The following is a 26410-nucleotide window of genomic DNA, read 5'->3' as shown; positions in this document are numbered from 1 at the left end:
CCACGTTAACGCCATTAGCTTTGTCAGCACCAGTGGCTGCTTGCATCATTAGCTGCTAGCAGCCAGCTCAGCCACCTCCATTTTGAGAATTGAGTGTAGACAATCCTGGCTCAGACTCTGAATCATAAATTTACTCTGAATGTTGCTATCAACTCTACCTCTAACTGAATTTTGTGGCAAAAATTACTGAAAAAGGCATAATAATTGGTATTATGCACAATCATTTGACATTAGGTAAACTTGGGACTCCTACCCGGGGCATTTGCCGAGTTTATAATAATTTGTTTCAAACTTAACTTACTTTATTATGCATTTACTTTAAGGATATCTGTATTTTCCACTGCTTTAAATGTCATTCACCATATTGAATGTTTTTTAACTTTTTGAACCTCACTTACATCCCATTAATATCATACATAATTTTGCATTATTATTGCAAACACAGCTCCACTCAGACCAAACTGCAGTATCTGACAAAAAGTCAGAAACTAACTGAAGGCATGCTTTTAAATAAGCATGAATGGCAATGAGCAGCCGAATTTGTACAAAGTGTATCTCACAAAATATCACTGGATGGATTGAAAACAGGCTCACTGATGCGGAAAACAGATCTTAATGGTTGCCGTTTACTTATTTACAATCATCGACTTCTTTGCAAAAGATAAGGGATTGTTTCAGTGCAACAGTCACTCATTAGCTTCTCCCCACAGACACAAATGTATCAAATTGAGCAAGATTTCACATCCTAATTAATTCAGGCTTAGCAGGTCATGTGTTTTCTGTGGCCTTATGCTGTAGCAGTTATGAGATGCAGTATTCATACTTCAGCAAGCAAGAAAATTCTTGTTTGTTACTTTTGCTTACATATCAAAGCGTCGCTTTGGTGAGATAAAGCTTGTCAATAAATGTAAAAACTGTACAGCATCTATTTTTCAGCCTGCACTGCAGCATAGTTTTCTAGACGCTGTTTTCTCTCCCTGTAGCTAACAAACAGCTAACAAACTTTTTGTTTTTAGTCATTAAATTTCAATTTCATGTTCTTACACTAATCAAACTTTTCTCTCCAGGTGAAAGCAATTTGCGCTGAGTCCAGGAGGCCTTTTTGCTCTCTGTTTCTCATATAGAACCATTCAAGGATTTGTGGGAAAATACATTTTCGTGCAATCAAGTGCTTCAGTGTCCCTTTTAAAGTGACTCTTGGCAACTTAAATGGTCAATCTCACTCTTGCACTGTGCCACATGCAGCGTTTCAGCGACGGTACTTGGAAATGAGCCACCTTATTCAAGGTACATACAGAGTTGGCACGTAGCAATTATTCATTTCAATCATATTTTCTATTTAAGTTGGAGCATGAAAGCACAGTCCACCCACCCACACACCTGCTGTCATCGCAGGAGAGCCAACAGATCTGTTTCGATGTGAAAAATATACTGCTTGGTTTTGATTCCAGTCGTCAGGAGGAGAAAAAAGGGATGTTAACAAGGTGAAACCAGGCTCAGGAAATAATGGGATTTATTTTTCTCTGTTCTTTGAGTGGCTTCTCAACAAAACCGTTCATCTTTGCAATTAATGATGAAAAGAACCAAAGCCCGGTGGTGGATTTTGGGTAAAAGACGATTCACCATGTCACAGTGAGTTGAGTGTTGAGTGTGCAGGTAAATAAATGAACCTAGGCACGTGCTAAAAAAGGTGTTACACCACTTCAAATTCTCTAGTCAGAGCCACTTTGTGCCAGAATTAAACAGCTTTAAAAAGATGATAATTTCCCGGCTTCTTACAGAGGTATTTCACTGCTGATAAGATGGCCTTTTAAGAAAACTAGGATGTCTATACAGTCAAGAGACAAAAATGCTTTTGAAATTGATGCTGCCAACACAATATCATTCCAAGCCGTCACACATCACCGCTTTGTCAGTGATCTGCATATTATGCTTTAGGTATCCTCCTGCATCTACTGTTGACATTCTGGCATGCTGCGACCAACTCCAGGACATCAACAAACAAAACAAAAGCATCTTGTTATGTTTAGGCAACCAAAGTACATGGCAACCAACACCAGGATGTCAACAAAAGCATATGGTTAGGACTATGCAACAAAAGCACATGGTTAGGTTTAGATAAAAAACATAATGGTTTGGCTCTACATTTATACGGGAAGCAAACACCAGTGAACCAGTCCTGCTCCCAGCAGGCCTTTAGGGACCTTCCAGCTCCTTATATGACACCATTACCAGCAGCGTTTCATTTTCCAGGTGCGTATCATACGGCCTTAACAGTTTCCTTTCAGCCATGTTTTAAAGTGATGCGGCAGGTGCTGTTCGGCAATCTGCTGGTGTATAATAAAAACAAGACCAGCTCTGTCCTACCGTGTTCTCACCTGATGGTTTAATACTTCTGAATGCAACTCAGTAAAAGTGATGTTGGTCCAGGTTTCAAAGGGTTAAATCTGAAGTATTTTAAGACAATTCATGCTTTTAAAACCCTGTTTTGAAATATTAAAAATACTGCAAAAATCCAGTTAGATTGCCAAATCTTGAGATCTTGGGCAGCATGTCAGGTGTGCTCGAAGTTTACCCGCCTGAATGCTCGTTAATTAAAAAAAAACCAAACGCACACACTAATATTGGCGGAAAAGGGGTATTGGTGTCTGCAGTGGCAACATGGGTTGCATGCAATATGACAATATGGGAGTAAAGCATGTAGAATGAGCAAGAGCTCCAAGAGCCAGCAAAAGTCTGCCAGATTACATTTTTTGCATTAATTTGCATCATCTGAGGAGTATTTAGACATACTACCTACACTGTTTTGATACAAAGCTGGTTGAAAATTGCCCAAAGTATGTCTTTAACCCTCATATGATGCAAGTGCAGACACCCCTACAGCAGAGCACACATGGGGCCTATAACCCAGTCCAGATGGCATACAGTAGAGAACACTATGCATAAACATACTCTTTTCCCACTGGGACTTTAAAGGAACTTGACATTTGCCTCACTTAAGAGCGGCTGTGGGCGGCAGTGCATACACTGTACTTTTAATCCAGCCGGCCATTATTTAAAAAAATGTCCTTGCGAGCATTCTCTCATCTCTCCCCCGGCCCTTTGAGCAATGATGCACCTTGAAAATAATCTTTAAAAAAAGATTGTTTGTGTGCATACATTGAGAGCAAGCAGAGCTATTTGTTACAGGTGCGGCGCTGAGTAATCCATCCAAAAGGGACAGTTTTATAGGAGCATTAATGTTTGCGTGTCTACCTTGATGGGTGGTTGTTTGTGGACCTGGAGAACTCCACACACAAGTAAAGCAAATAAACAGTGTATTCGCCCAGGTGCTATAGACTGAAGTAGACATTTTCCAACACTGCTGGAAAGTCAAGATTATGTGTGTGGATGTCTGCTGTAAGAAGGCTCAATCACTGGCTGCATGCATGTGTACAGTACCTTGATAGCAGATGTGGCAATCTGGAGGTGGTGCAGTCGCCTTAGGGTGCTCTCTCGATCTGTGAAGTAAGAAGCGGCCAACTGATGGAGCAGCTCCAGAGACACCACTGAGCTGTTGCTGTTTCCCTCAGATTTCTTATTTAGCTTCTGTTTGTCCAGAAAAATGGTCAAAGACTCCTCTCCTGTGGATAAATGATGAATCAATAAATCTCATCAGTTTTTATATCACCCAAACTTTATGTTATATCTTTGCAAAAGCTCTATATTTGTCAAAATCTTATGGCATAAAGTGCTAAATTCTCCCTTTAACATGCTTACAAAGGGAAAATGACTGAGTTCACTGTGCTACAGCAGCAGGCAAATATTTTTCTTGGACGGAAGTAAAGTGACGTTCTGCTTCTGTATTTGACATTTCTTTGGCAGGGCTAAACTTTCTCACAGTGGTTTTGTGGTTTGTCTGCAGTGATGCACATAATCTATCATTTGCTTATGGTTCACTCACTTTTATCAGACAATTATAGAATCATTAACAAAGCCATACCACTGTAGGTTGTATTTTTTAAGTGCTGGCTAATTGACAAGGATAATTAACTAAACACTATAATGTTTTATGTTTTTAGCCTGCCTCATTGTGCAACTGACGCCCAGAAAAATCTTTTTTGACTCATAGATAGTTCTCTTTTCATGCAAATTTTAGTGCCTGTGAGTTGTATTTTGTCTCCCTTTGTGTCTCTGTCTGCAACTTTGTGTTTTCACCTCTGACTGTCTTGGCCAGGTCTCCCTTGAAAAAAAGATGGTTAAACCCAATGGGACCAACCTGTTTAAACAAAATAATAAATCAAAAATAAACTTGAAGAGTCTGAACATTTTTATCATGTTCTTCATGAAAGCAAGTAGCTTACTGATTGATTAAATATAACAAAAACATAGAGGACCCCTGCTATGAGTGTCTTTAAGGAGTAATGTAGTAAGTGAGAGAATGAGGAAGTGAGAACAGCCTTGGACAAGTTAAGTTCCAAAATGAACAATGACAAAATCACTTTTTAAATGTAAGTCATCATTACTAAGCTACTAAGCATGTTTTATTTCTTCCCAAATTTTACTGACTGTATTTTATTTTCTTTCTTTGAGTCATCAAGGCCATTTGTTCGCTTAAAACCAGCTAAATTTACTTCACAGCTCGATGTAACCGTGGCTGGTGAGACGGCCATGAAAAGCAAGCGAGATTGAGATGGAAACCGTAGAACAAAAGAGAAAGAAAAATGAGATCGGGCGATGTGTGCATTCGCTCAGACGCAGTCTAATCAGTATGCAGACTGGCTCAGCCCATTTAGTTGAGGCTGTTAATTACATATAGAGTCTAACTATCAGTCTGCCGCTGCATTCATCTCTGCTCTGTCTCCCACGCTGATGCTCCAGTGCATGCAGCCAATGATTAGTGGTGCTAAAGTTAGGACGCAAAGTGAATGCATCTCTGAGATACCAGAGAGCTGTTGGAAGAACAGGTCTTGTATGTGGACGATGTGTGATGATCATGGCCTGGTTTAGAAGATGTGTGGGTTATGCTGGCGTCAAATAATATCTCTTATACGTGAGTCAGTATCTTCTGTAATTCTACACATTTACTGTTTATTACACTGTAAAACCAAACAAGTTGATTTTACTTTAAACAAATATAGGAAACCACTTGCCTTGAAAAATATAACTATTGGTCTTAATTTACGTTTACTTTATGTCAAGTAAATTAATTATATCTTAAGGTGACTTGTGATATGGAACGTGGATAACCATGCCCAAAGTCAGCCCAGCTTCAGGAAACTTTGAAAATACTAAATTTGGATTGAGACCAATGTCTTATAATTTGTATGCTTTTTATAATGCATTGGCGTTGTGGTTAGCACTGTTGCCTCACAGCAAGAGGGTCCCTGATTCTAAACCCGGTTGGAACGGGATTCGGTCCAGGCGGGGACCCTTCTGTGCAGAGTTTGCATGTTCTCCCCATATCTGCGTGGGTTCTCTTCGGGGTCTCCGGCTTCCTCCCACAGTCCAAAGACATGCAGCTTAGGTTGATTGGTGACTCTAAATTGCCCTTAGGTGTGACTGTGAGTGTGTATGGTTGTCTGTCTATATGTGTCGGCCCTGCAATAGTCTGGCGATCTGTCCAGTGTGTACCCCACCTTCCGCCAGATGACGGCTGGGATTGGCTCCAGCCCCCCCGCGACCCTTACGAGGACAAGCGGTTACAGAAAATTACTTTATAATGCATGCAAGACCCTAAATTACATATTCAGAGAGTGTTTGGTTATTTGGGTTCCCAGAGGCTTTAAACATATGAACAAAACAGAACTCGTAGATCTCCTGACTCCATCATCAGTCAGATTTAATTTGATCATCACAGAGCATTTCACTAACTGTATTTACTGAGGTTGCTAACACTTATAAACAACAAAGTAATTCCACTTGTTATTTTTAAGTTGCAACAACAAAGTAAATACAGCTAAATTTTGAGTAAACCTAATTAGATATAACTAAACATAAATTGATATGAATATCTACATTTACAAGAGTATTCTAAGTAAGATCAGCTGTTCAGATTTTACAATGTATACAGTTTGCCTGAAGTACACTGGTCTTCTAAGTCTTTGATGAAATGAATGCTCACATGCTAAGATGTTTCCACTCTCTATCAATTTTCCACACGTCCTTTTATAAAAAAACAGAAAACTGTAAAAACATTCTCCTGTATCTGAGCTGCTACGAGGAGCCCGGGATCTGCAGTGTATCAATATCATGAGGTCATCACTTTGAACGTAACACAGGTCTCAGCCGTGTTTTGTCGAGGCGCGCGCGATCAATACCACTGGCGATTCTGTTTTGTGAGTTACTACTCTCCTCGGAGATGGAGGGTAAAAAGAAATCCAATAAAAAAAGACATATGCTGAGAAACGGGTCAATTTAATCCCTCCTCTGCTTTGTAGGGCTCTTGTAGCTGCATGCAATGTTCATCAGAGGGAAGGATGAGTGGAAAATTACTGAGGAAAACAACCTTGGCCAAATGCTGCAGGTGCAGGTGTTGTATGATTGTATTTTCTGCTTTTTACTTTACATTTTTCACTGAAAAAAAACCTCAAAATCCTAAAGTAACATGGATGTAACTCCTCCGAAAGCTAAAATGAGTTGCTCCTCTATTTTTGGTGTATCCTGACATCTCATAACCAGAGAATAACGGTGAGTGGGTCACCTGCAGTCCTTCCTTACCTCCCAGGGTAGCAGAGACTAGGAAGTGGGTCCCGTACTTCTTGATGAGGTTTTCGTTGATTTGCTGCAGGGTTGGCCGTCGCCCCAGTAACCGCAGGTTGCGTAGGAACTCTGGCGCTAAGGGCAATGGAGCTTTGAGGAAATCTCTCTTCTCTGTTGCCAGGCTGTTCACCTTCCAGTGGCTGAACTCCCTGAAATTATGAATACATTTAAAAGGTGAACACACAGTTCAAAATTCATTGAAGAAGGAGAGCTTAAGACCACATGTAGAAACATTCACACCCAAAAGAGGCTGCAAAAAGTGCATCTGATAGCCAGAATTAAGAGGAAGTTGACCCTCTGAAACCTGGAGCGACATCACTTTTATTGTGCTGCATTCAGACTCTTTTCACAAGTATTTAAACCTTTGAAAGTGGTGTGATTGCTTTCAAAAACATGGGGAGAATGTCAATTCAATGAAAGCAACAAATTGCTCGAAATAAATGGCTTTCAAATGTATTTATTTTTTAAAAGCTAGGGTAAAATGTCTAGGGAAAAAAAGGGGAAAAAGTATATTTATTATTTTTATAATTACATGTTTAAAATTGTTTTACAGAATTATTATAATTTTTGTTGTTGTTGTTGACTAATATTCAGGGGTTTTTTTTTAAGAAATCAAGCCAATTTGCTCAGGTTACAAAGGGTTAAAAGGCTACATACTGTAAACATTACTGTCCAGTTGTCACAAATGTATGACCATATGTCCCATATACCCTGTTGATTGTGCCAAAAAAAAATGAATGGGCCCTTTAATTAATTTCCCTTCAAGAAACATTTTAATGAACTTTTGTTTACTCTTAGCTACACATGCGTCTTTTTTAGTTGCAGTCTGTCTTGGTTTTATGTTCAAATTAGAGTGAGCACAACTCAAGCCCAGACGGGGTTAATAATGCACCTGAAGCACATCTGGTAACTTCCAAAAACTTTAAAATAAGAACAAGTTGGAACACATTGGCAATCGTGTGATGCATACTGCCTCTGGGGGTCAATGACCAACACATCGAGGATTCTGTAGTCTATATGCAAGCCAGGACTTTCTCCTCTGTGCACTGGGAATTGTTACCAGGTCAACTAGCAATATCAGACAGGTCCAGACAGCATTTTGGCTGATCTCTATAAACAGATATCTGCATATTATTGTAGATAAATGAGAGAAAAAACTATACTGCTATCAGACAACAGCTGATAGTTTTGGAGACTGTAGTTGCTCTCCACAAGGACTATTTATCTGCAGGCAACGAAAGTCTGCTCAACGTAGTCAATAACCTTTAAACTTAGATTACAGCCATATACGAAAGAAAGCAGAATGCCTTGAAACCAAAATCTTGCACTTTTGTGGAGAGATTCTGCCAAAAAAAAAATCAGAATCTCTCTATAACAATTGGAGGAATATCTAGCTGGACAGCTAACAAATATACATCAGCTATCACAAACACATGAATGACTTGTCCAGAATGACTACATGGACTGCTAGCTAACTAAGAAGATGGCCAACTCAGGAAGTGGCTCATTGTGAATGAGGTCAATATTGCTTCTTTCTGCTCTAGCCTTAGTTCTGTTTGTGCTGTAAAACATAGCGCTCTCTTGACATTTTGTGCTGGAAAGAAAAGCAATCCATCACTAGTTTTTTTCCACAAATTCCAACCCACTTGCTGACATAAACAAGGAGTGTAAAGGCCAGTAGAGGCTGTCAGTATTCTAAGAGGTGCTCTTATTTGTTAATATTTATTTCCACGTCTCACAACTAATGTAGTCATCATTAATTGATGTTAAGCTGTTGCCAGAGAGACCTGAGCTCTCAAAATCTGAGCTGATTCCCTCCTTATGCTGGTGATATAACTGGTATCAATATTTAGGAGTTTTTTGAATCAGTTATTGTCATGAAACATTGAAATGCTGCACTAGACATAATTTAGTTAAAAGCTTTTAGAGCTATAATAAACAGGATTTTTATATGAAAATTGGGAGCTACCTTCAGAAAAAAAAGCTCCTGTTAATCCACTGTGTCCAAGTTATGAAATTGCTGGTGAACATAATAGGGCACCTAGCATCAAAAAACTTTTTTTTTTTCCCTTAGGAGTTGGTGGTGGAGACCCCAAACAGAGCTCAAAGAGATTGAATATTGTACCTATTAGAAGCATGACTTTAAATTAATGATACTGTTTCTCTACAAAAAAATGCAATTAGATATAACACAGACAAGGCAATGGCCATTGGCCTCAATATAACAATGTGCAAAAATTAAACATAGATGCATAATATCTATAATTATATAGGTGAACAAGACTGAAGGACTTACGGTTTTAACCAAAAAGCAATCTATTGGCCCCACACTAATGTTAACCACAATGAACATACACATATATTAATATACTAAGGATTAAAAAGAGAAAGGACTTCAAGACTGAGAGAGAAAACTAAAAAACTGATAAGATAAGGCTGGCATAATTCTATGCATGTTAATTATTCTGTCAATGTTTCTTAAATCCAATGAAAATGTGAAAACCAACAATATCGTAGTTTGGTTCTTAACACTTTCTGACTTTCTTACACTGTATCTGACTCTAGTTCTTCTTTATCTTATCTTTATCTTTAAAACAAGTCAGTTTTACAGATATACATTTTTGTTTTGTTTGTTTGCTTTAAAAAAGGCTCAGCAATTCCCAACAAAAATTACTGGGCAGTAGGGTTTAAGAAAAGTTTCCGAACATAAGTTTAAACAAGGGACTATTTTTAGGTGCTATAATGAATATTTATGGCAGCAGCACAGTGTATTTGCTTTTCACTCAAAATCCAAACCCAACAATTATTTTCATAGCCCATGTTCATGGAAATGAAGGAACATGTCTGCCAATGTAATAATGTAGCACAGTGGCATAAAGGAAGACGATACATCAGGCTGTGATGCACAAACACTTGTTAGCTGAGTAGATTTAATGTTGGTTTAAGGTGGATTTTTTGACAATAAAAAAGCATATAAATTATCACCAGCCCTATTTCTTTTTTTAGGAGATAATTAAATATGTTTTAGCAGAAAGCATTACAAATGAAATTCTTCCCCATTCTGATGCTCGGTTTGAACTTCAGCAGATCATACAAAAATGCAATGAGTTGCTGCCATGTGATCAGCTGATTACATATTTGCCTTAACGTGCATTTGAACAGGTGTACCTAATGAAGAAGCCTATGGGTTTAAGAGAGGGGCAGGTAAAATAAGATTTTGTTCTTCTTTCTGTTCCTTTTTATTCATGGAATACATATTAGAGTGGTTTTGAATCTAAATCTGATTGTTGAGCATTTACATGACCGAAACAAATAAAAATTAATTGCTTAAAGAACATCTTATGTTTACTGTTCCTGGTCACAGCATGTGATACGATGGAACTCAATGACTTTTAAATGACTTAACTTCTAGTGCACCCAGATCTTTAGTTGTCCAGACAAATATAGTTTTCAATGTTTCGTGCAGAACCGGAACCTTATTTCAATTCAGCTGGTCAACAGAACACAGTGACAGAGAGAGAGAGATGGAAAATTCATCCATTTCAAGTAGCTGATAATCATTTCATCACTTCACTCTTGCCACAGCGGCACCCCAAGGTATGTGAAGATTATGCAAATACAGTCAGAAAAGTACAGATCCACCTCATCTGCATAAATTTGCTAGCAAAACAAGAGGCGTCGAATATTAGCACATTATGTATGCGGTACCTCCGAACAAAATACCAGCAGTGACACAGTGTTTTCCCATGAGTACTCAAAACATACACAGGGGGAGGTGCATGTACTGTATCATTGTCTCAGTTTCTCACTGGCTGCTCATACAGGGCCTTTTTTGTGGTCAATAGTTTACTACTACCGACAACAAGATACTGTAATTATTGTGCTGACAGCATTATGACAACACTGGGATACACACAATGGGCCAAGTCCCTTAATAATACATAATAGATATGCATAGGGTCATACAGATGGCACCAGTGTAAAGACAGCAATGGGCTGTAATTAGTTTGTAGTTGCTGCGTTGCATATTCGTCTTCAAAGGAGAGCTCAGATTTGTAACCATTTAGCACAAACCATGACAAAGCCTTCCTCAGAAGGAATGGCCCCAGGAGCATATGGTCAAACTAGTGCTTCATTAGGAGGTTCATTCTCACATAATGCACCAATTAATGTCTGTAGCCTGGCCACAGTCACAGTGCAATTTGTACAAGCTATCATTAACTCATGGCTGCATTGTTTTTTTTTTTTCATGAAAGCAGGGCAGCTGAGGGGGGAGCTGAGTCTGAGGGCACAGTTTGGAGCTGCAAGCAAAATGTGTAAAAAGATAATTAGACTGAAGACACAAGAGAAGCAACCGGAGCAACCTTTGCTTTCTCAGTGCCTATCTGTTTGCTCCATCAGTTTATTTACATCATCTTGCAAACTGCAAATTTTTAAGTTATTTTAAGTAAGGAAAGAAAGATTGTTGTCTTAAACCAGTGTCAACACATTTTGTACTGGTAAAAGACAGCACCAAGGCAAAGATGACTGCTGGGTTACCACTCTTGTTTTGATGTGATTGGATATACTGACTACAGGAGACATGTTAATGGTAGTAGTACTGGCATTGAATGGGGTTATTTTGTCTGATTTAGAGTCAGTCAGCTGCTGCAAATTTTTGGACATCCAATTCTTAAACAAGAAACAAGAAACACTGGTGATGCCGGGCTTAAATGAGATATCAGGGCTGTCCCAAAAACCGTTTTCTATCCCCCGGAGATTCATCATCAATCATCAGCTTATAATTGGAGCTTCGGTCGGCTGGGGGGGGTGGGGTGCACCTCACAGCTTCACCGTCAGGAGGGGAGGGACTGTACACTTCACAAATGAGGGACAGGATGAGATGGGATCCTGACCCCCAACAGTTTCAGGGCGTCAAGTGAGAGAGAGACACCAAGGAGCTCCGACTGCTTGGCAGCGGGTGTGACAATAACTCTGACATTTACTTAGGACAGCAATCTGCGTCAGTTGTTGTAAATCAGTCTGTTAAATGTTACTGTGTTTCCTCATAATGGAAGATATATATTAGAATGGGATGTCATAAAAGCTCCTGTAGGTGTAATATATAGGTGGCCCAATACTTTTGTCCATATAGTGTGTGTGTGTGTGTGTGAGTGTGTGTGTGTAAAACCAAATGCCTACCCATTTAATGGATACTTAGATAGCTAAATATTTAGTTGAAGCCTTATACACTATAACATAGTGACTCGTTAACAAACTACATCTTAAATTTCTAGCTCACTCTACACATTAACAGACCACTAACAGTGATAAGATAAACATTTACACATACATGTGAAGATAATAGCACCTAGCTTCAATCCCAACAACAACAGAGTAAATAGTAAGACCTGACAGCAGGACCTTGAAGTCTCTAGGAGCTAGTTTCAACACTCTCAGCATTAGCCACATACTTTCACACGACAACACACACGCTCAAAATGCGCAAATTTCTCTTAAAAGGAAAAACAATGTGGGATAACAACTCATTTGTAACGTTTATACAAAGTTACGGTGGTTCTTTATGGATGGAAATTACCTTAAACAGGGTGAACAGTATTGAAAGACATGAAGAGACCCCCGCGCAGCTCTCGCCCAGGCGAGCTTGGAAAGGAGCGCGAGCGCCTGACTGGAGCCCCGAGACAATACTACCAGATCGACCCACAATCAACTTTTTAATTTATGCTACAGAAAAAACATAGACATTTTATTTTCAATTTTTAGCCCCCCCCCAATTTACGGTTTTGCCTGGAGATGGATTATGCTTGCCTGTCACATATGTGTGTGTTAAACATCTCAATGAATAGGCTTATATTGTGTGTACAAATGCATATTCCTGGATTACTTTGCAACATGAACAGCTTAATTCTACTGTTTACCTGCAATCACTGTGACGGAGGATAAAATGATTGACTTTGTGATAACTTTGTGATTAAAGCCTGTTTCACAGTATTATACACTGCTCTGTAGAGTTTGTTTAATAAGCCTTTAAAGTCATGGATCTCAAACTGCACCTCAGGGCTCATAGTTCATCTCCCCAAAACTACCCGAAACAAAATCTCCACACCAGCACAACCAATATTGAAGCAGTTAAGGACTAAATGCCTGATATTAATAAAGGAGTGTTTCTTAGCATGGTTAAACCAAATGTTATTTTTATTGGAACGCCCTTTAATGAGGGAAATTACCCTTTCCTGCTCATAACAAAAGCAATGATTTATAGCCTATACAGAAACAAATAATTTAAACAAATCAGGGTGAAGTGGTGAATAGAGTACAGCTTTGGGTCTGTCCATCTGAAAAAAAACCCCCAAAAAATGAGTGAGAATTTCATGTTTTTCTATATATGAAATATTGAAAAAAGACTATTGTTTTCTCATCAGCTGCTTTATTTTTTTTCTTATTCAAATAAATAAGGAAACAAAAACAAAAATAACATGTCAAATTTACATTGTACTTTATTTCTGTTTATTTATATATTCTTATTTACCATATTTGGTTTATACAGAAAAACAAATAAACTAAATTCTCACTTGCTGTTTTGTTTTTTAGTTTGCAACATGGACTTGAATAAGTGAATGATACACAGACCCTTTTGACAGAATACTTACCACTTAAATGTGTTTTATTTTACAATGCAAATATACGTCTTTTGTCTTATGATTTCTACTGAGGCAGGCGGGTGGTAGTATCAGGGTACACGCGGGACATGTCCATTGCACTTCCCGTATCTGTGCCCTCTGTCCCCCGCACCTTTTACAACCACTCAATTAATTTGTAACATGTCGTGCCTCGTTTTTCCGAGCGGTCATGAAACGCACCATGAATGTGCTGCGCCATGCACGCGCTGTCTTGTTGTGATCGATGACGCAGTTGAAACGTGCGCCGGCAGCTCCACTCTGAACTGAGGGTTTTAACTAAAATACCTCAAATAATGTTCAGCAAACCAACCAGCGAGAGGCCCCAAACTCTGCGCTCCTTCTTCAGAACAAACCGGGTGAGTTGAGTAACGCTGCTGCCTGTCGATAATGTTCGCTAAATAATGTCAAATTAATGCGACACCGGTAAAGCTCGGTAAACGAAAATGCTAATGTCATTGTTACCTGTGGCCGGCTAGCTAGCTTCATGCTAGGAATAGACCCACTCTGTCTTAATTTCTTTGCAGTATTTTTGCTCGCTATTGTTTTGCACATTTTTTCATCTTTAATGTTACAATAGAAGGAGCAGGGAGGAGAAGGCAGCACGCAGTGGTCAGGACAGAGACGGACTGCAGCACTGACAGTCAGGGAGAGGCTTCACAGGTGAGGGGAGATTATAACTGGCTGAGAAAATAAATCTATAGCATAAAAGTGACTTTGAGATTAATTTCCACAACAATTTCACATCTGCTATTCTCAGTTCTGTTAAAAATGTTTGCCTTGCAGTTTTCATACTTTTTTTATCTGTATTTTTGTAATATATAGAGCAAGCACGAAGCACAGAGAACAGGCTGCAGCACTGGCAGTCAGGGAGAGGCTTCGCAGGTGAGTAGAGATTATAACCAATGGCTATAGGGAAATATTTCTATAGAATAAGAATGACTTTGGGGTTAGTAGTTGTGTGATTTTGATACTTTTTTAAAGAACTTGAGATGGTCCCTGGGTGCCATACTTTGGCTGTTTGTGGTTATTTGGTTCTTTTAACAGCTAAGGAGAGGCACAGTTGAATCTGAGAGGATATGTTAAATAAGTCAATAAAAGTCGGCTTATTCCTGACTAGTCTGTTCCCCTCACTTCTGAATTGATGGCTATGCCCCTGTACTGAGGTTTACTGTATATTATCTGCATCACAGTATTTGGACCACAACTGTCTAAAATGTCAAAATGCTCCCAATTATGGTATTTAGTTACTGTAATAATAAAAACAACAAATTGACAGCAAAACAAAAAAGGTGAGCGGCTGATGTTTGAAAATGTCAATATAAATAAATAAATAACAATAAGATGAATGAATATTCTCGTAATAAAATAATAATACAGCAATATTTTCCCGTTAAAACACTCTGTTTAGTAGCTGTTTGATATGACTCACTCATGTAGAGGGCTAAAGGGAGAAGACTGACATCACTATCTTTTGAATAACTTCTGAACACCCACTCCTGGCTTATGAGTAATAACTGTGCTGGTTTTCATCTACAGTTTAATGCACTTTTTCTCCACCTGCCTGTACAGTATACTCTTTTATTACAGTCACTCCTGGAAGCTTACTCTATCCAGGCAGATAACTTTATCGTATCTCTCTTTTCACTGCAATAGAGCAGCTCTGTGCTCTCTGCTCCTTCTGCTGCTGTATATCCATTACACCGACCCCGCTTTATGGCGAGTGCTGCAAGCATACGCCTGCGTGTTTCGCAAACTGCCTGCATCAACAATGCACACAGTAACAAATAATGTATCATATAATTATTTGTTATATTATTTGCTATTATTTGCTCTGGTTTCAAAGGGTTAAAGGCAAAAAAAGTCTCTATCTTACACTTACCATAATTGTAAGTATGTATTTTTAGGATTATGCATCCTCCATTGTTAGTTCGAGACTATGTCTACTTCGAGTAAAGACCTACCCATATATAGTGAAGCCTTAGTATGTTGACCATAGATACCTGAGATGGACCAGTGCCAGCAGATTTAGTAACATAAACACATTCCTCACTTCTCAGAAGAACCTTAGTTCCTGAGATGTTAGAATTTGATCCCAACCATCTATGTCAAGTCAACGGCATAAATACCGCTGTCTTTTCTCTGTTCGTTGTCGAACGGCCACGTGCATGTTCCCTTCGTTCCTGTGTCGACCCGAGAGCTCGTAATAAACGTTTCCTCATTGAAGCTTCAACCGGTGTCTCTGCTCCTCAGTTTCATCACAGAATATCGTCCTATCAATAACGCAACTCTTAATTTTATCTTGCAAAGCCCATTATACACTGTAAGATTTTTCTGACAGTGACAAAAATTTGGGATGATAATCTCACTGTGTGACTGCTGATAAGACCTTCGTCTACTGACCGACCAATAGAAATGCAGCATGGAATGACGCACTGATTAGAACAACAATGTTTAATGCCAATAGATACTAATACTTATTTTGAGTTCTCATTGCAAAATTGGCATGCCAAGTTCCATATAGCCAAGACCACGTCCGCATTCTCTTCCTCCTCCTCTTCTTCATGTGGGACCTGATTTTACTAAGATCCATGTCACACAGTGTAGCTGCACTAAACTTCCCATCTAACATTCCCAATACTGTTGTTTCATTGAATATGTTTTACAGTCACAGGAGGTTAATGTGAAAATTCATATGCAGTCTACATTATAATCATTTTGTGAAATAAAGGACATTTCTTTCAAAGTCATACACCTGTTTTATCCTGCGAGCCATTTTCCTTAGAAGTAGAACAATGACACCAGAGCATAGATTTTGTAATATGCCAACCAGATCATCATGATCTGATGTTTTATTTCAGTTCATTTCCTGTTTAATTCTTTAAGTGAAGCTCCTCATGTGGAATGTCATACTTTACTTGCTGCTGGACACTTGTTTCTGTTTTAGTCTCATTCGCTCCACCCTACTGTTCCCTGCCACACCCTCGTTGTCAGCCATTTTCTGTGTTTCCCTCCTTCAGCCTGTGTCTGCCTCCTCCAGCTGTGTCTTTTTCTTGTAATAAGTTTCTGTGTGTATATACCTATGACTTTCTCTTTGTCAGACCAGCTATTTTCAGCCCTGTGTTCATCATTGTGTTCATCCCTGTGTCATTCCTGCATGGTTTTGTTGCCTACCTGCCTGCTGTTCTGCATTTGAGTCATCATTTCAACTGTAACATAACACAGATTTACATATTTTGTTATTGTCGTCATGCAGAATTTCTACAAAAAGAAATTATGGAATACACAGTATAGGGCTACAGCATACAGCAGATTCTTAGGGCCTCTTAGGGCCTGCTTTAATATTGCACACACTCATATCAATCCTAGCACAAAATGCGCTTTTCAAAATCAAGCTTGAAAAAAAATTACATATTAATACTTTCCACATTTTTGTCATGATGCCACTATGTTTTTAGATTTAAAAAAAATAGTGTTTTTTTTTTTTCAATTCACTACATGCTAAGCAGATTTATTGTTTTTTGTTGATTTTGGCAGCCTGGGATATGTCAATAATTTATATATATACGTACATGGCTCTAAATTTTAAGAGTTGCTCATTGCCTTTTCCACCATGTTTCCAAATGAAATCAAACCGATCTACTCTGGTTTCAAAGGGTTAAACAGCTTGTTAAAAGCGTCCGAATGCAGCTCAAGAAAACTGATGTCGCCCCAGGTTTCAAAGGGTTAAGGCTACTGGAGTCAGCTGTTACTGGGGCACTGCTCCTCCAGATTGTACGAGCAGTAAGTAAGTAATTAATCCAAGGTTGACAAGAACAGTGCTATTATAAAGCATCCATTGCCCCAAAGTAGAAATGAACTGATTGAATCAATCAATCTTTATTTGTCACATACTTTATTATACAAGTATAATGTGTCGTGAAATTTTTTATTCCCTTGATCCAACACTGTGCAATAAAGAGCATGCACAAAACTAGAAGAGTATGTGCAGTAAAGAATTACATCAATGGGAAATTTTGGTATTTTTTAACCTTCTCACATTTGTGTCTCGGTGACTAATGGCAGCATTAATCTTTGAAGCTGGTCCAGCACTGAGCTGCAGCCACAGTTACATTTTGCCACCGACAGGCTCAGATTGTTATCTTAAGTGTCTAACAACATTGTGGCAAGGATCTCTATAGTGACAAACCCCTTTTTTAAGGAAATGAGTTGATTGTTTTTGTATTATTAGAGACAGGACTGAAATCTCCATCGCCAAAGTCATAAGATTCCATTTATTCCCTTTTTTTTTAAAACTCCTGGACTGACATCAGTTTTTGTGTGCTGCTGACACCTTTTATTACCTTTTGAATCACTGAAACCTGAGACAACTGAAAAAAAAAAAAATAATAACAAAAGGTAACAAGAAAATACACAAAAATCTATCTGTTGGAGGGATTATTAGATATCTTTTTTTTTAAGGGAGAAAACTATATGTCAAGAAAACTATATGTCTAATTATTTTAATTCTATATTTAAAATTATGTTGAAGAAAAAAAGTATTTTAAATTTTTAGATTTTTAGATTTTTTTCTTTCTTGAGGCCATTTCTTTCATGTCTGTTTTTTTCTGCTTGTCTTTTTGGCGTATTTGAAGGTAATTTTCTTGTAACTTTTTACTAATATCTTGCTATATTTTTGGGGCCATTTCTTGTAAAGTTGCTCGTCCCCCTTTTTCCATTGGCCTTTTTCTTTTAAGAAATCAAACCAAATTGCTACAGTTTCAAAGGGTGAAATAAGCAGTAAATTTCGTATGTAGGGCCACCATATTTTCACATGTAATCGGGTGAATTAAGGGTTTGTTTCACTAAATCCAGAGTTGGTGATTGTTGGAACACTGGAAAAACAAGCCAAGATAATTTTTGTGTCTCATTTTGTTTCTGTTGACTTTTTTTTCCTTTTGTCATGATACTAGAATTATTGTTATTTATTAAACTTTACCATGGAGTCTGGTGGCTGTAGTGAGCATGATTTTAAGTTTTTTTTTTTCAGGTTAAACAAAAAAGAGTCTTTAAAAAGGTATTTTTCTATAGGGATATTTCCCCTAAAATGTTATCAGACATTTATACTAACAAGCACTTTAAGTGGATGTGAGTTTGACAATGGGAACATGCCCAGAGTGGTAACATTGCAACATGTTTTGTTGCTTCCAGCTCGAGTGCTCTCTTAATACTGGACTGGTTCAATAAATTGTTGTCTCCATCCATCATTTAGACACAAAAACATGGGAAATCAAGGCCGGGTTAAAATGTAAAAATAGGAGTTAAAAAAAAGTGATCACAGATACATGATCATGGTAAAGTTTAAGTGATTTTAATCTGCTGTAAATAGTTATGAAATTGGACAGTATCACTGTACTTTAATTGATGTGGTCATTTAGAGCCACCATCATCACCACCACCACCTACTCCATCTGTTGTCTTGAGAATGAAGTTATTCTAAAAGCATCAGTTTTTATCATTTTACTGACTCAACACCTCATCCTACACTGACTGTCCTACTTCTCTTCCTGAATCACTCAGTAGCTCTGCAGCCTGAATACTGTGTGCGATTCTTTTGGTCTCTGCAAAATCACCAAGCAAGCAGCCTGAGAAACAAGTCAAATAAAGGCATTCGGAAATGACATTTAAAGGTTTTTACAACTTGGAGTGAAACAAAATTACCAAAGTCATTTCAACTACAATACTTAGAACAAATATAGCCATTCTAATTGCAGCAGCAGTTACATGACAAATATCCCAAACAAAAGGTCAATCTCATTTGAATGCGGAAAACTCTAACAATTAGTCTGCAGCTATCACATGCATCAGCGCGCATTAGTTTTAGCTTAGTATTTAGTCCAGCGAGTCGCAGGACGGCGGCCAGTAGTTGCACACTGATTAACTGGAGCTGATTTAGACTGATGTGTTTTCTGAGCCGCTCCACAGTGACTGAGCACGGGGAAGGAGAGCTGACGGCGACGGGCCGGAGAGCAAAGAAGAGCAGTGCATCATTTACTTTTCTCTTGGCTTCGTTCTCGAAGAGTTAACGGCGAGACTGCTGGCTGACTATTTGGCTAATGATGATAGATGGTGTTAATTAAAAGGTTTTAGCACAGCGCTGATTGCACCTGCAGCTCTGGCGCTTGGTTTCGCTGAAGCTGAGGGAATTTTTGTATTTTCTTTAGCAAAAAAAAAGGAAAAAACAGCAAAAACTCTACCTATGCAGAAATTTCCCTGGATGTATATTCTGGCAGCATGTTCGAGAATAACACCTGGATGTTATTAGCGGTCAGATTCAGAGAGAAAAATGGCCGGCTCTCAGGGTGAAGGTATTTACCAAACACACATCAGTGCAGCTGTGAGCAGAGGGAATTATCTGAAAGGTCTTCAACCAAAGTCTGTGAGAATGTTTACCTCTGTGTGAGCAATAATTAGTTGTTACCATATATTTGATGTCTTAAATGTCCTCTATACATTAACAAACTTAAATCTATGTTTAACGGAGCCTCATTTAAAAAACATTCATATGTAGACATGATCTTAAACCATTAGGGCCGGCTTTAATATCACACACACTTGTATTGCTCAAATGTGCTTTTTAAAAAAAGGCTCTATACATTAATCTCATATTATACATTAATATGTATAATGATGTTTCAATTTTCACTGAGTTTATTTCTTTAAACCAACTTCAGTCCTAATCATAAATATCAAATATTCATTAATTTTCAGAATTGTAACCCTTTAAATGACAGCTTTTTGTCATGATGTCACTTTTTTTAGATGAAAAAAAAAAAACAGAATTATTTTCAATACACTACATGCTAAGCAGATTTATTTATTTATTTATCAATTGATCATCACAGCTTTGGATATGGCAATGATTCACAGCAACATTGATTGTGATAGTGCATCTAGTGGAAATAGCATGTAATATCTCCTTATGCTAAATATGGTAAGAATGACATCAACAGTTGGAAAAAGATAAAACTTACAAATTCCAAGGCAAAAGCTGAAATTCTAACCAGATCATCCTTGAGTCCAAGTGGAGATTTGTACAAAATTTGAGGAAATGTCCTCAAGGTGTTCTTGAGATGTCGCATTCACGAGAATGGGACAGACAACCTGAAAACATAATGCCTCCGGCCGCAGCCATTACCAGAGTAGTGGTGTAAAAATTATTATCGCCACTTTGAAGACAAAATAAAATAACATGGAATACATTTTCTAAGCCTTAATCCCGTAACCCTGTTTTAATTTATTTGCCATTTTTCACTTTCAATTTCACTTTTCTGACAAATTTTTCTGTGTTTTTATAAAAAAATATATAATTTTATATAATAAATTTATAATATATAATATATTTTTGTAATACCATGGCACTTTTCTTTCTATACAACTTTTTTATTTCACTGTGACTTTCCTGTTACACCTACCAGATGCCATTTTTGCTTTAACACATGTAGTGTAGGTGTGGATTCAACAGCAAACACGCCTGTGATGCACCAGTGCCAACATAGCAGGCTGTGGGCAATGTTTTTCGACATCCGTCACCCTGCTTCTGAGTTATCGTTCCATCTAAACATCCAAGGATCAGTGTAGCAACAGAGCAGTAACATTTTCTCAGAAGCCATTTTCAGCTGTCTCCCAGGCCTTGTGATTAAAGTGATCCATCAGATATTTGCTTAGTAAATTTGAGTTTTTTCATCATCACTATTAATGTGAACAATAACAATAGAATTTATGAGTTCTATTACTGTTAAATTTAAAAGAAAAAAAGGTCTTTATGTGGGTTGGAAAGTACACAAGGTTCCACAAGGCTCCAGAGTTCCATAAAAAATAGGAGACAACAACAAAGAGAAAACGTGAGAGACAGATAAAACATAAAAGGTAGAACTGAAAGTTCAGTTCACTTTCTGCACTTCTGCACTCTACCCCAAAGTACACCACAGGCCCATTTGTTCTGAGCTAGGAATCATGATGAGAGGCTTGTGGTGTTGAAAGTGAACAGAGTTGAAACTTTATAATGAGCACTTTCACCTGAATCAGGTACAGACTCGCCTATCATTAAGAGGTGGCCCACATACTATTTCTGAATAGTTGGTGGTTGGTGGAGAGCACAAGCTTCAAGTTGCTCCGGGAAAATTGGGCTTCGCCGCTCACAGCCAATCCTCCATGGAAATGAGGCTTGATCCATGAGAAGGGGGGGGCGGGTGTTTTCTAACCAGTTCATTACCTCCTCCAAGGAGGTCATGTTTTCTCAGCTGGGTTTGTTTGTTTGTCTGTCTGTCAGCAGGATTATGGAAAAACTGCTGGCCCAATTTTCATGAAACTTGGTGGAAAGGTGTAATGTGACTCAAGGAAGAACTCATTAAATTTTGGAGCAGATTTGAATTGTCAGTACACAAATTATTTTTTTACCTCCCATAAGATTTTAATATGGGGCCATAGACTATATAAAGTAACACATTCAGCCACTGTGACGACACCCACTGATTTGGTAACTCCTGTTTTGAAGTCTTGAGTTTTGCATTTTGTTGATGAGCAGGTAGTGCTAACCCCAACGCTAGCAGTTAGCTTTGTTAGCACAGTATATTTGCAGTTATGGTTAATTGTGACAATGCTAATGGTAGTTTTTGCTACTGAAAAATACGTTTCGAACTTTTAAAACAAAGTGTACTTACTAGAAAAACTGAACATCCCACTACATAAATTGTCTTTTAGTAAAATCAAATGTTGAACAAGACTTTTTTGACAGACAAAAGTCTACAATTAACTTCCATGAAATGAAGACACAATGTATTAGCAACGGCTACATCTATACTCTGAATCTGGGGTTATGACATGGTTTCATTACCTAACCAAAGTTGTTGCTAAAGTGGCCACTTGTGAATAGACAGCATTCACCTGTTACTCAGAGTGGCCAGATCCTTAATTATAAGGGGTGCATGATAATATCGACACGCCATCTGTATCAGGAGATATTGGTATTAAAGTAAAATATTGAAATTGGCCAACATGCATCTGCCGATATCACAAACGGATTTTTTTTTTTTAAATCACAACGTGAACATGCACAATGAATGAATTATACATACATTGAAAAGAATTGTATTTTATGTCTCCATCTTCTGGTGGGCGATCACAATAAGAGTATGCTTAACATGATGTTGATTCAACTGCATTAGAAATTTGATGATTACTAAAATTAGTTGGTGAAAAAGTGGAGATAACAATATCAGTACTGTTATTGTTATCGTCATCCTTATCAGCCAGATTAGTTGCTCTATATATTAGCATATATCATGATATTGGATATCAGTAAAATATCCAATATCCTAATCCTCATAATTATACACAACCTTAAGCCTTAAAAACATTTAAACTGGTGAGTTATATAGAAATTTCCCCATACAAAATTCATGAGCAAAGAAATTAGCTAGAGACCCAAAGCATTTTTTTGTACCAGGGTGTAAACGTGTTTATTTCTGCTGTAAAGTTGGGACTGACTCGCTCCTGGAGCAAGCCTCAAGTGGCCATTTGAGGAACTGCAATCTTTTGGTACTTCTGCATTGGCTTCATTTTTGAGCCTCAGAGGTTGTTGCTTGGACTGCTAAATCGATAGTAGTAATGTTCAGTTGTGACAAAACATATATGATGAAATTCTATGTCTCCATTCCACAATAAACAGACACACATAGCTGCTCATACTCAATACAGAATGCAGTTGTTATGAAGCACTCTGGGAAAGTGGCTCTTTTTTCTCAGACTAAGGTTTGACTGTGGAAACCAAAATTCACTCATATTATGTAACTTATTATACCCTTAGTCACAACCCCATATGATTTTTCTGCAATAAACCACACCAGAGATATTAATTTCAGTTTGACTCATGTAAAATGTTCTTCCTTGTCAACACACAGTTTTGTAACAACCGCTTTTCATAACAAGCTTCCATGTTTATGATATTATTATGATATTATTTCATTAGCATTTGTTTTTTTTTAATGTACATGCTATTAAAACATTTTCTGTTTTTCCACAAATGTATATTAAGTATATAATATATTTTTAGTTTTGAAATACATTCACGTACAGCTGAACTGAAGAGGCTCCAGCCAGGCACAACCATATTTTGATATAATTCTAGTGGTTGCACTTGCAGGCTTTTTTTAAAATAGAAAACTGGACAATTGGCCTTGGCGGGGGTCTTTGCTCTGCAAGTGTACCTCTAGTTCAAAGTGTTTTGTTATGCTCAGCTGGTTACTGCAGCAGAGAGGATATAAAAGATACAATAAATGGAGACTGAAATAGTAGGTGTTCTATTTTTTACATAAACCCACAACAATCTGCTGTCTTATACGGATTTGACATTTTTCATGTAGTAATTTTCACTGAGAGTTGGACTACAATTGCATTCAATATGTGATTGTGACTATATGTATACAGCTACATAGAGGCCAACCTAAGGGTTTGCATGTTTTAGCTTATTTGCTATAAATCACATGCTACTCTACATAACAGTGTGCAAACATTTTTTGTAAATAGTTTTTTCTTACCATGGCAGGCAGCCATTGGAGTCTTTTATAGATAACATTGATTTGCAGCGGTAAAGAAAATCTGATTAGAGTTTTTGCATACACATCATATTAGATTTCCAGTTTTCTCTATTGGCCAATTGCGAACCATCTTTATACTGCTGACCTTTGAGGAAACGGAGATCGGGAAAGTCTTAAACGGAGTAAACTATCGTATTAGATGTGTTGTACAGTCCATATTGAGATGGCCCTACTCTGACTCAGTGCAAATGACCCCAAAATAGAGATAATTGGACTTAGTGCCTGATTAGTGACCAAAGTAGGTCAGGGGTCAGCAACCTTGCCATCAAAAGAACCATTTTTGACTGGAGCTGCGACATAAATTGGGGCCTTATAATGAGGTTAACAAAACCTATTAAGTATGAATCAACTATTTGTTTTCTTCTGAGACTTTTACTTTTCTGAATTTCAGCCCCTTGTATCTTTGATCTCATTCTTTCGGTCACTACCCAGAGCTCATGACTATGGGTGAGAGTTGGGATGTAGCTGGACTGGTAAATTGAGAGCTTTGCCTTCTGGCTCAGCTTCCTCACCACAGTGGTCCAGCGGAGTGCCAACATCACTGCAGACACCGCACCAAACCGCCTGTCCATCTCACGCTCCTTTCTACCCTCACCCGTGAAAAACACCCTGGGATATTTGAACTCCTCCTATAGAAAGCCTCGCTGGGGAAACTCAAGATGAACAGCTGCTATTGAGGTACGGCTAATTTTAGAGGACAAGGTGCCAGGCCAACATGTTCTAATCTGAAGTTGTCACATGTTCCTGTTTTCTGCACCAACACGCGCTATGTATCCTTTTGCATCTGCTGTTGACATTCTCGGATGCCTACCCTGATATTAACAAATGCACATGGTGGGATGACACAGCATGTGGTAATGTTTGGACAACACAAGCACATGGTAACCAATACTGGGACGTCAACAATAACACATGCTGGCATGGATGGTTAAGATTCAGCAAGAAAGCACACGGTAACGCGGTATTTGATGACTTCGGAATGACAGGCTGGCCAGGCCATAGACAAGTGACATATATTTTATTTGACAAAATGTTAGGCACAAGGAATATGGAGCATGCACAGAGAGCATGGGCAAGTTCAGGTATGATTAAGGCATATATATGAATGAGTAACTCAAACCCCACCTGCATTATCTAAGTGTGTTGATCTGACTTTGAGAAATTTGACTTAGTACGGTATCAGTCAAACTAACCTGTTAACATGTATTTTAAAGTTTAGTTTTAGTCGGACTAACAAAATAATTGGACTTTTTCTAACATCATGTAAACACACAGACTGAGTTGACACAACTACTGCTGCTGGCCCTACAGTTGAGTAAACTCAAAAGACTTTGTACAGTGCATAATGATAAAGTGCTATTGGCAAAAGTTAAAGTCACGTGTTGCGTTCACTGTGCCTGATTACACCACTCAAGCAAGTTTCAAGCATATGCTAATGGATTTTCATGCTGTACTGAAAACAATGGAGATCAGGAGCTCCCTGGAAGGATAGAGGAAATCATGTAAAACTGCACAGCATGTTCAGAAATGTGCAGCACAGATGTTATTCACACACCATTTGTAGCTAAGGTGCTAAAACATGCAAACACAGTTTATATAGTCCATTAAACTAAGAGACAAAGTGCATAGTTTTTGCTTTCTTGGTTGATTGGCAACTTGGATAAAAATACACCTATACAGGGTAACAGTTTACCCTTTTATTAAATGTTGAGTGTTTCCAAATGTTTGTGCTACATTCAAAAGTTAAGCTGCTTTGATTCCGATTCTAAAAGGAAAGTGACTTTATCAGAATGAATAGCCAGGAAACATTTTGCAAGCCTCCATGTAATCATTTCTTTTTAGATGTAAGGAGCCACAGCGTGCAGGAAGAGGCATCCTGCTGGGACTTGAAGCTGGTCAGACTGACCTTGATGGTCAAGTGCATGATTATGCTGCCATCAGAACTCTTTCTGTGCTGTTGAATTCATAAGTTTTTCTCTGAATGAACAGCTATTCTTTGATGACCTGTTGCATCAGCTGCAACAAGAAAATCTACAAGAGGCCTTACAAATAATGTCTTTTTGAGAGCTAAGTATCAAAAAATCTTTCAGAAACATTGACCAGCACATCAGATCAGAAGCTACTGACAGCTCTGTGATTTGTTAAATTCCAAATCCCAGGTCACAGGTGTCAAAGCTGGTTTTACAGCTCATTCTCATCCCAAGAGCACAGCTTCCATCTACATATAACATTTTAGATATCCTCCTGCATTTGTAATTGACTTTCAAGGATGCTGTGTCAGTTTACGCCTGTATATTCATTGTGTCTTTTCAAAGGCAAATGGAAATTTACAGTTTATTTTCAACAGATGAATAC

General features: G+C 38.1%; 1 protein-coding gene across 1 annotated transcript in view; it reads right to left on the bottom strand.

Moving 5' to 3' along the window:
* brinp2 (bone morphogenetic protein/retinoic acid inducible neural-specific 2) overlaps nt 1-26410 on the bottom strand; it is a 146517-nt gene that overhangs the window by 88925 nt on the left and 31182 nt on the right. Inside the window, exons 2-3 of the mRNA XM_042498336.1 lie at nt 6700-6890; nt 3442-3623 (exon numbers count right to left, since the gene is read on the bottom strand). Coding sequence (XP_042354270.1) covers nt 3442-3623; nt 6700-6890 — 373 coding nt within the window. The remainder of the gene's footprint in view (nt 1-3441; nt 3624-6699; nt 6891-26410) is intronic.

This window comes from Plectropomus leopardus, chromosome 12, assembly GCF_008729295.1.
Source record: "Plectropomus leopardus isolate mb chromosome 12, YSFRI_Pleo_2.0, whole genome shotgun sequence".
In the NCBI taxonomy this organism is placed as follows: Eukaryota; Metazoa; Chordata; class Actinopteri; order Perciformes; family Serranidae; genus Plectropomus; species Plectropomus leopardus.
The sequence above is the reverse complement of the archived record's forward strand: the minus strand, read 5'-3'. Positions and strand labels throughout refer to the sequence as shown.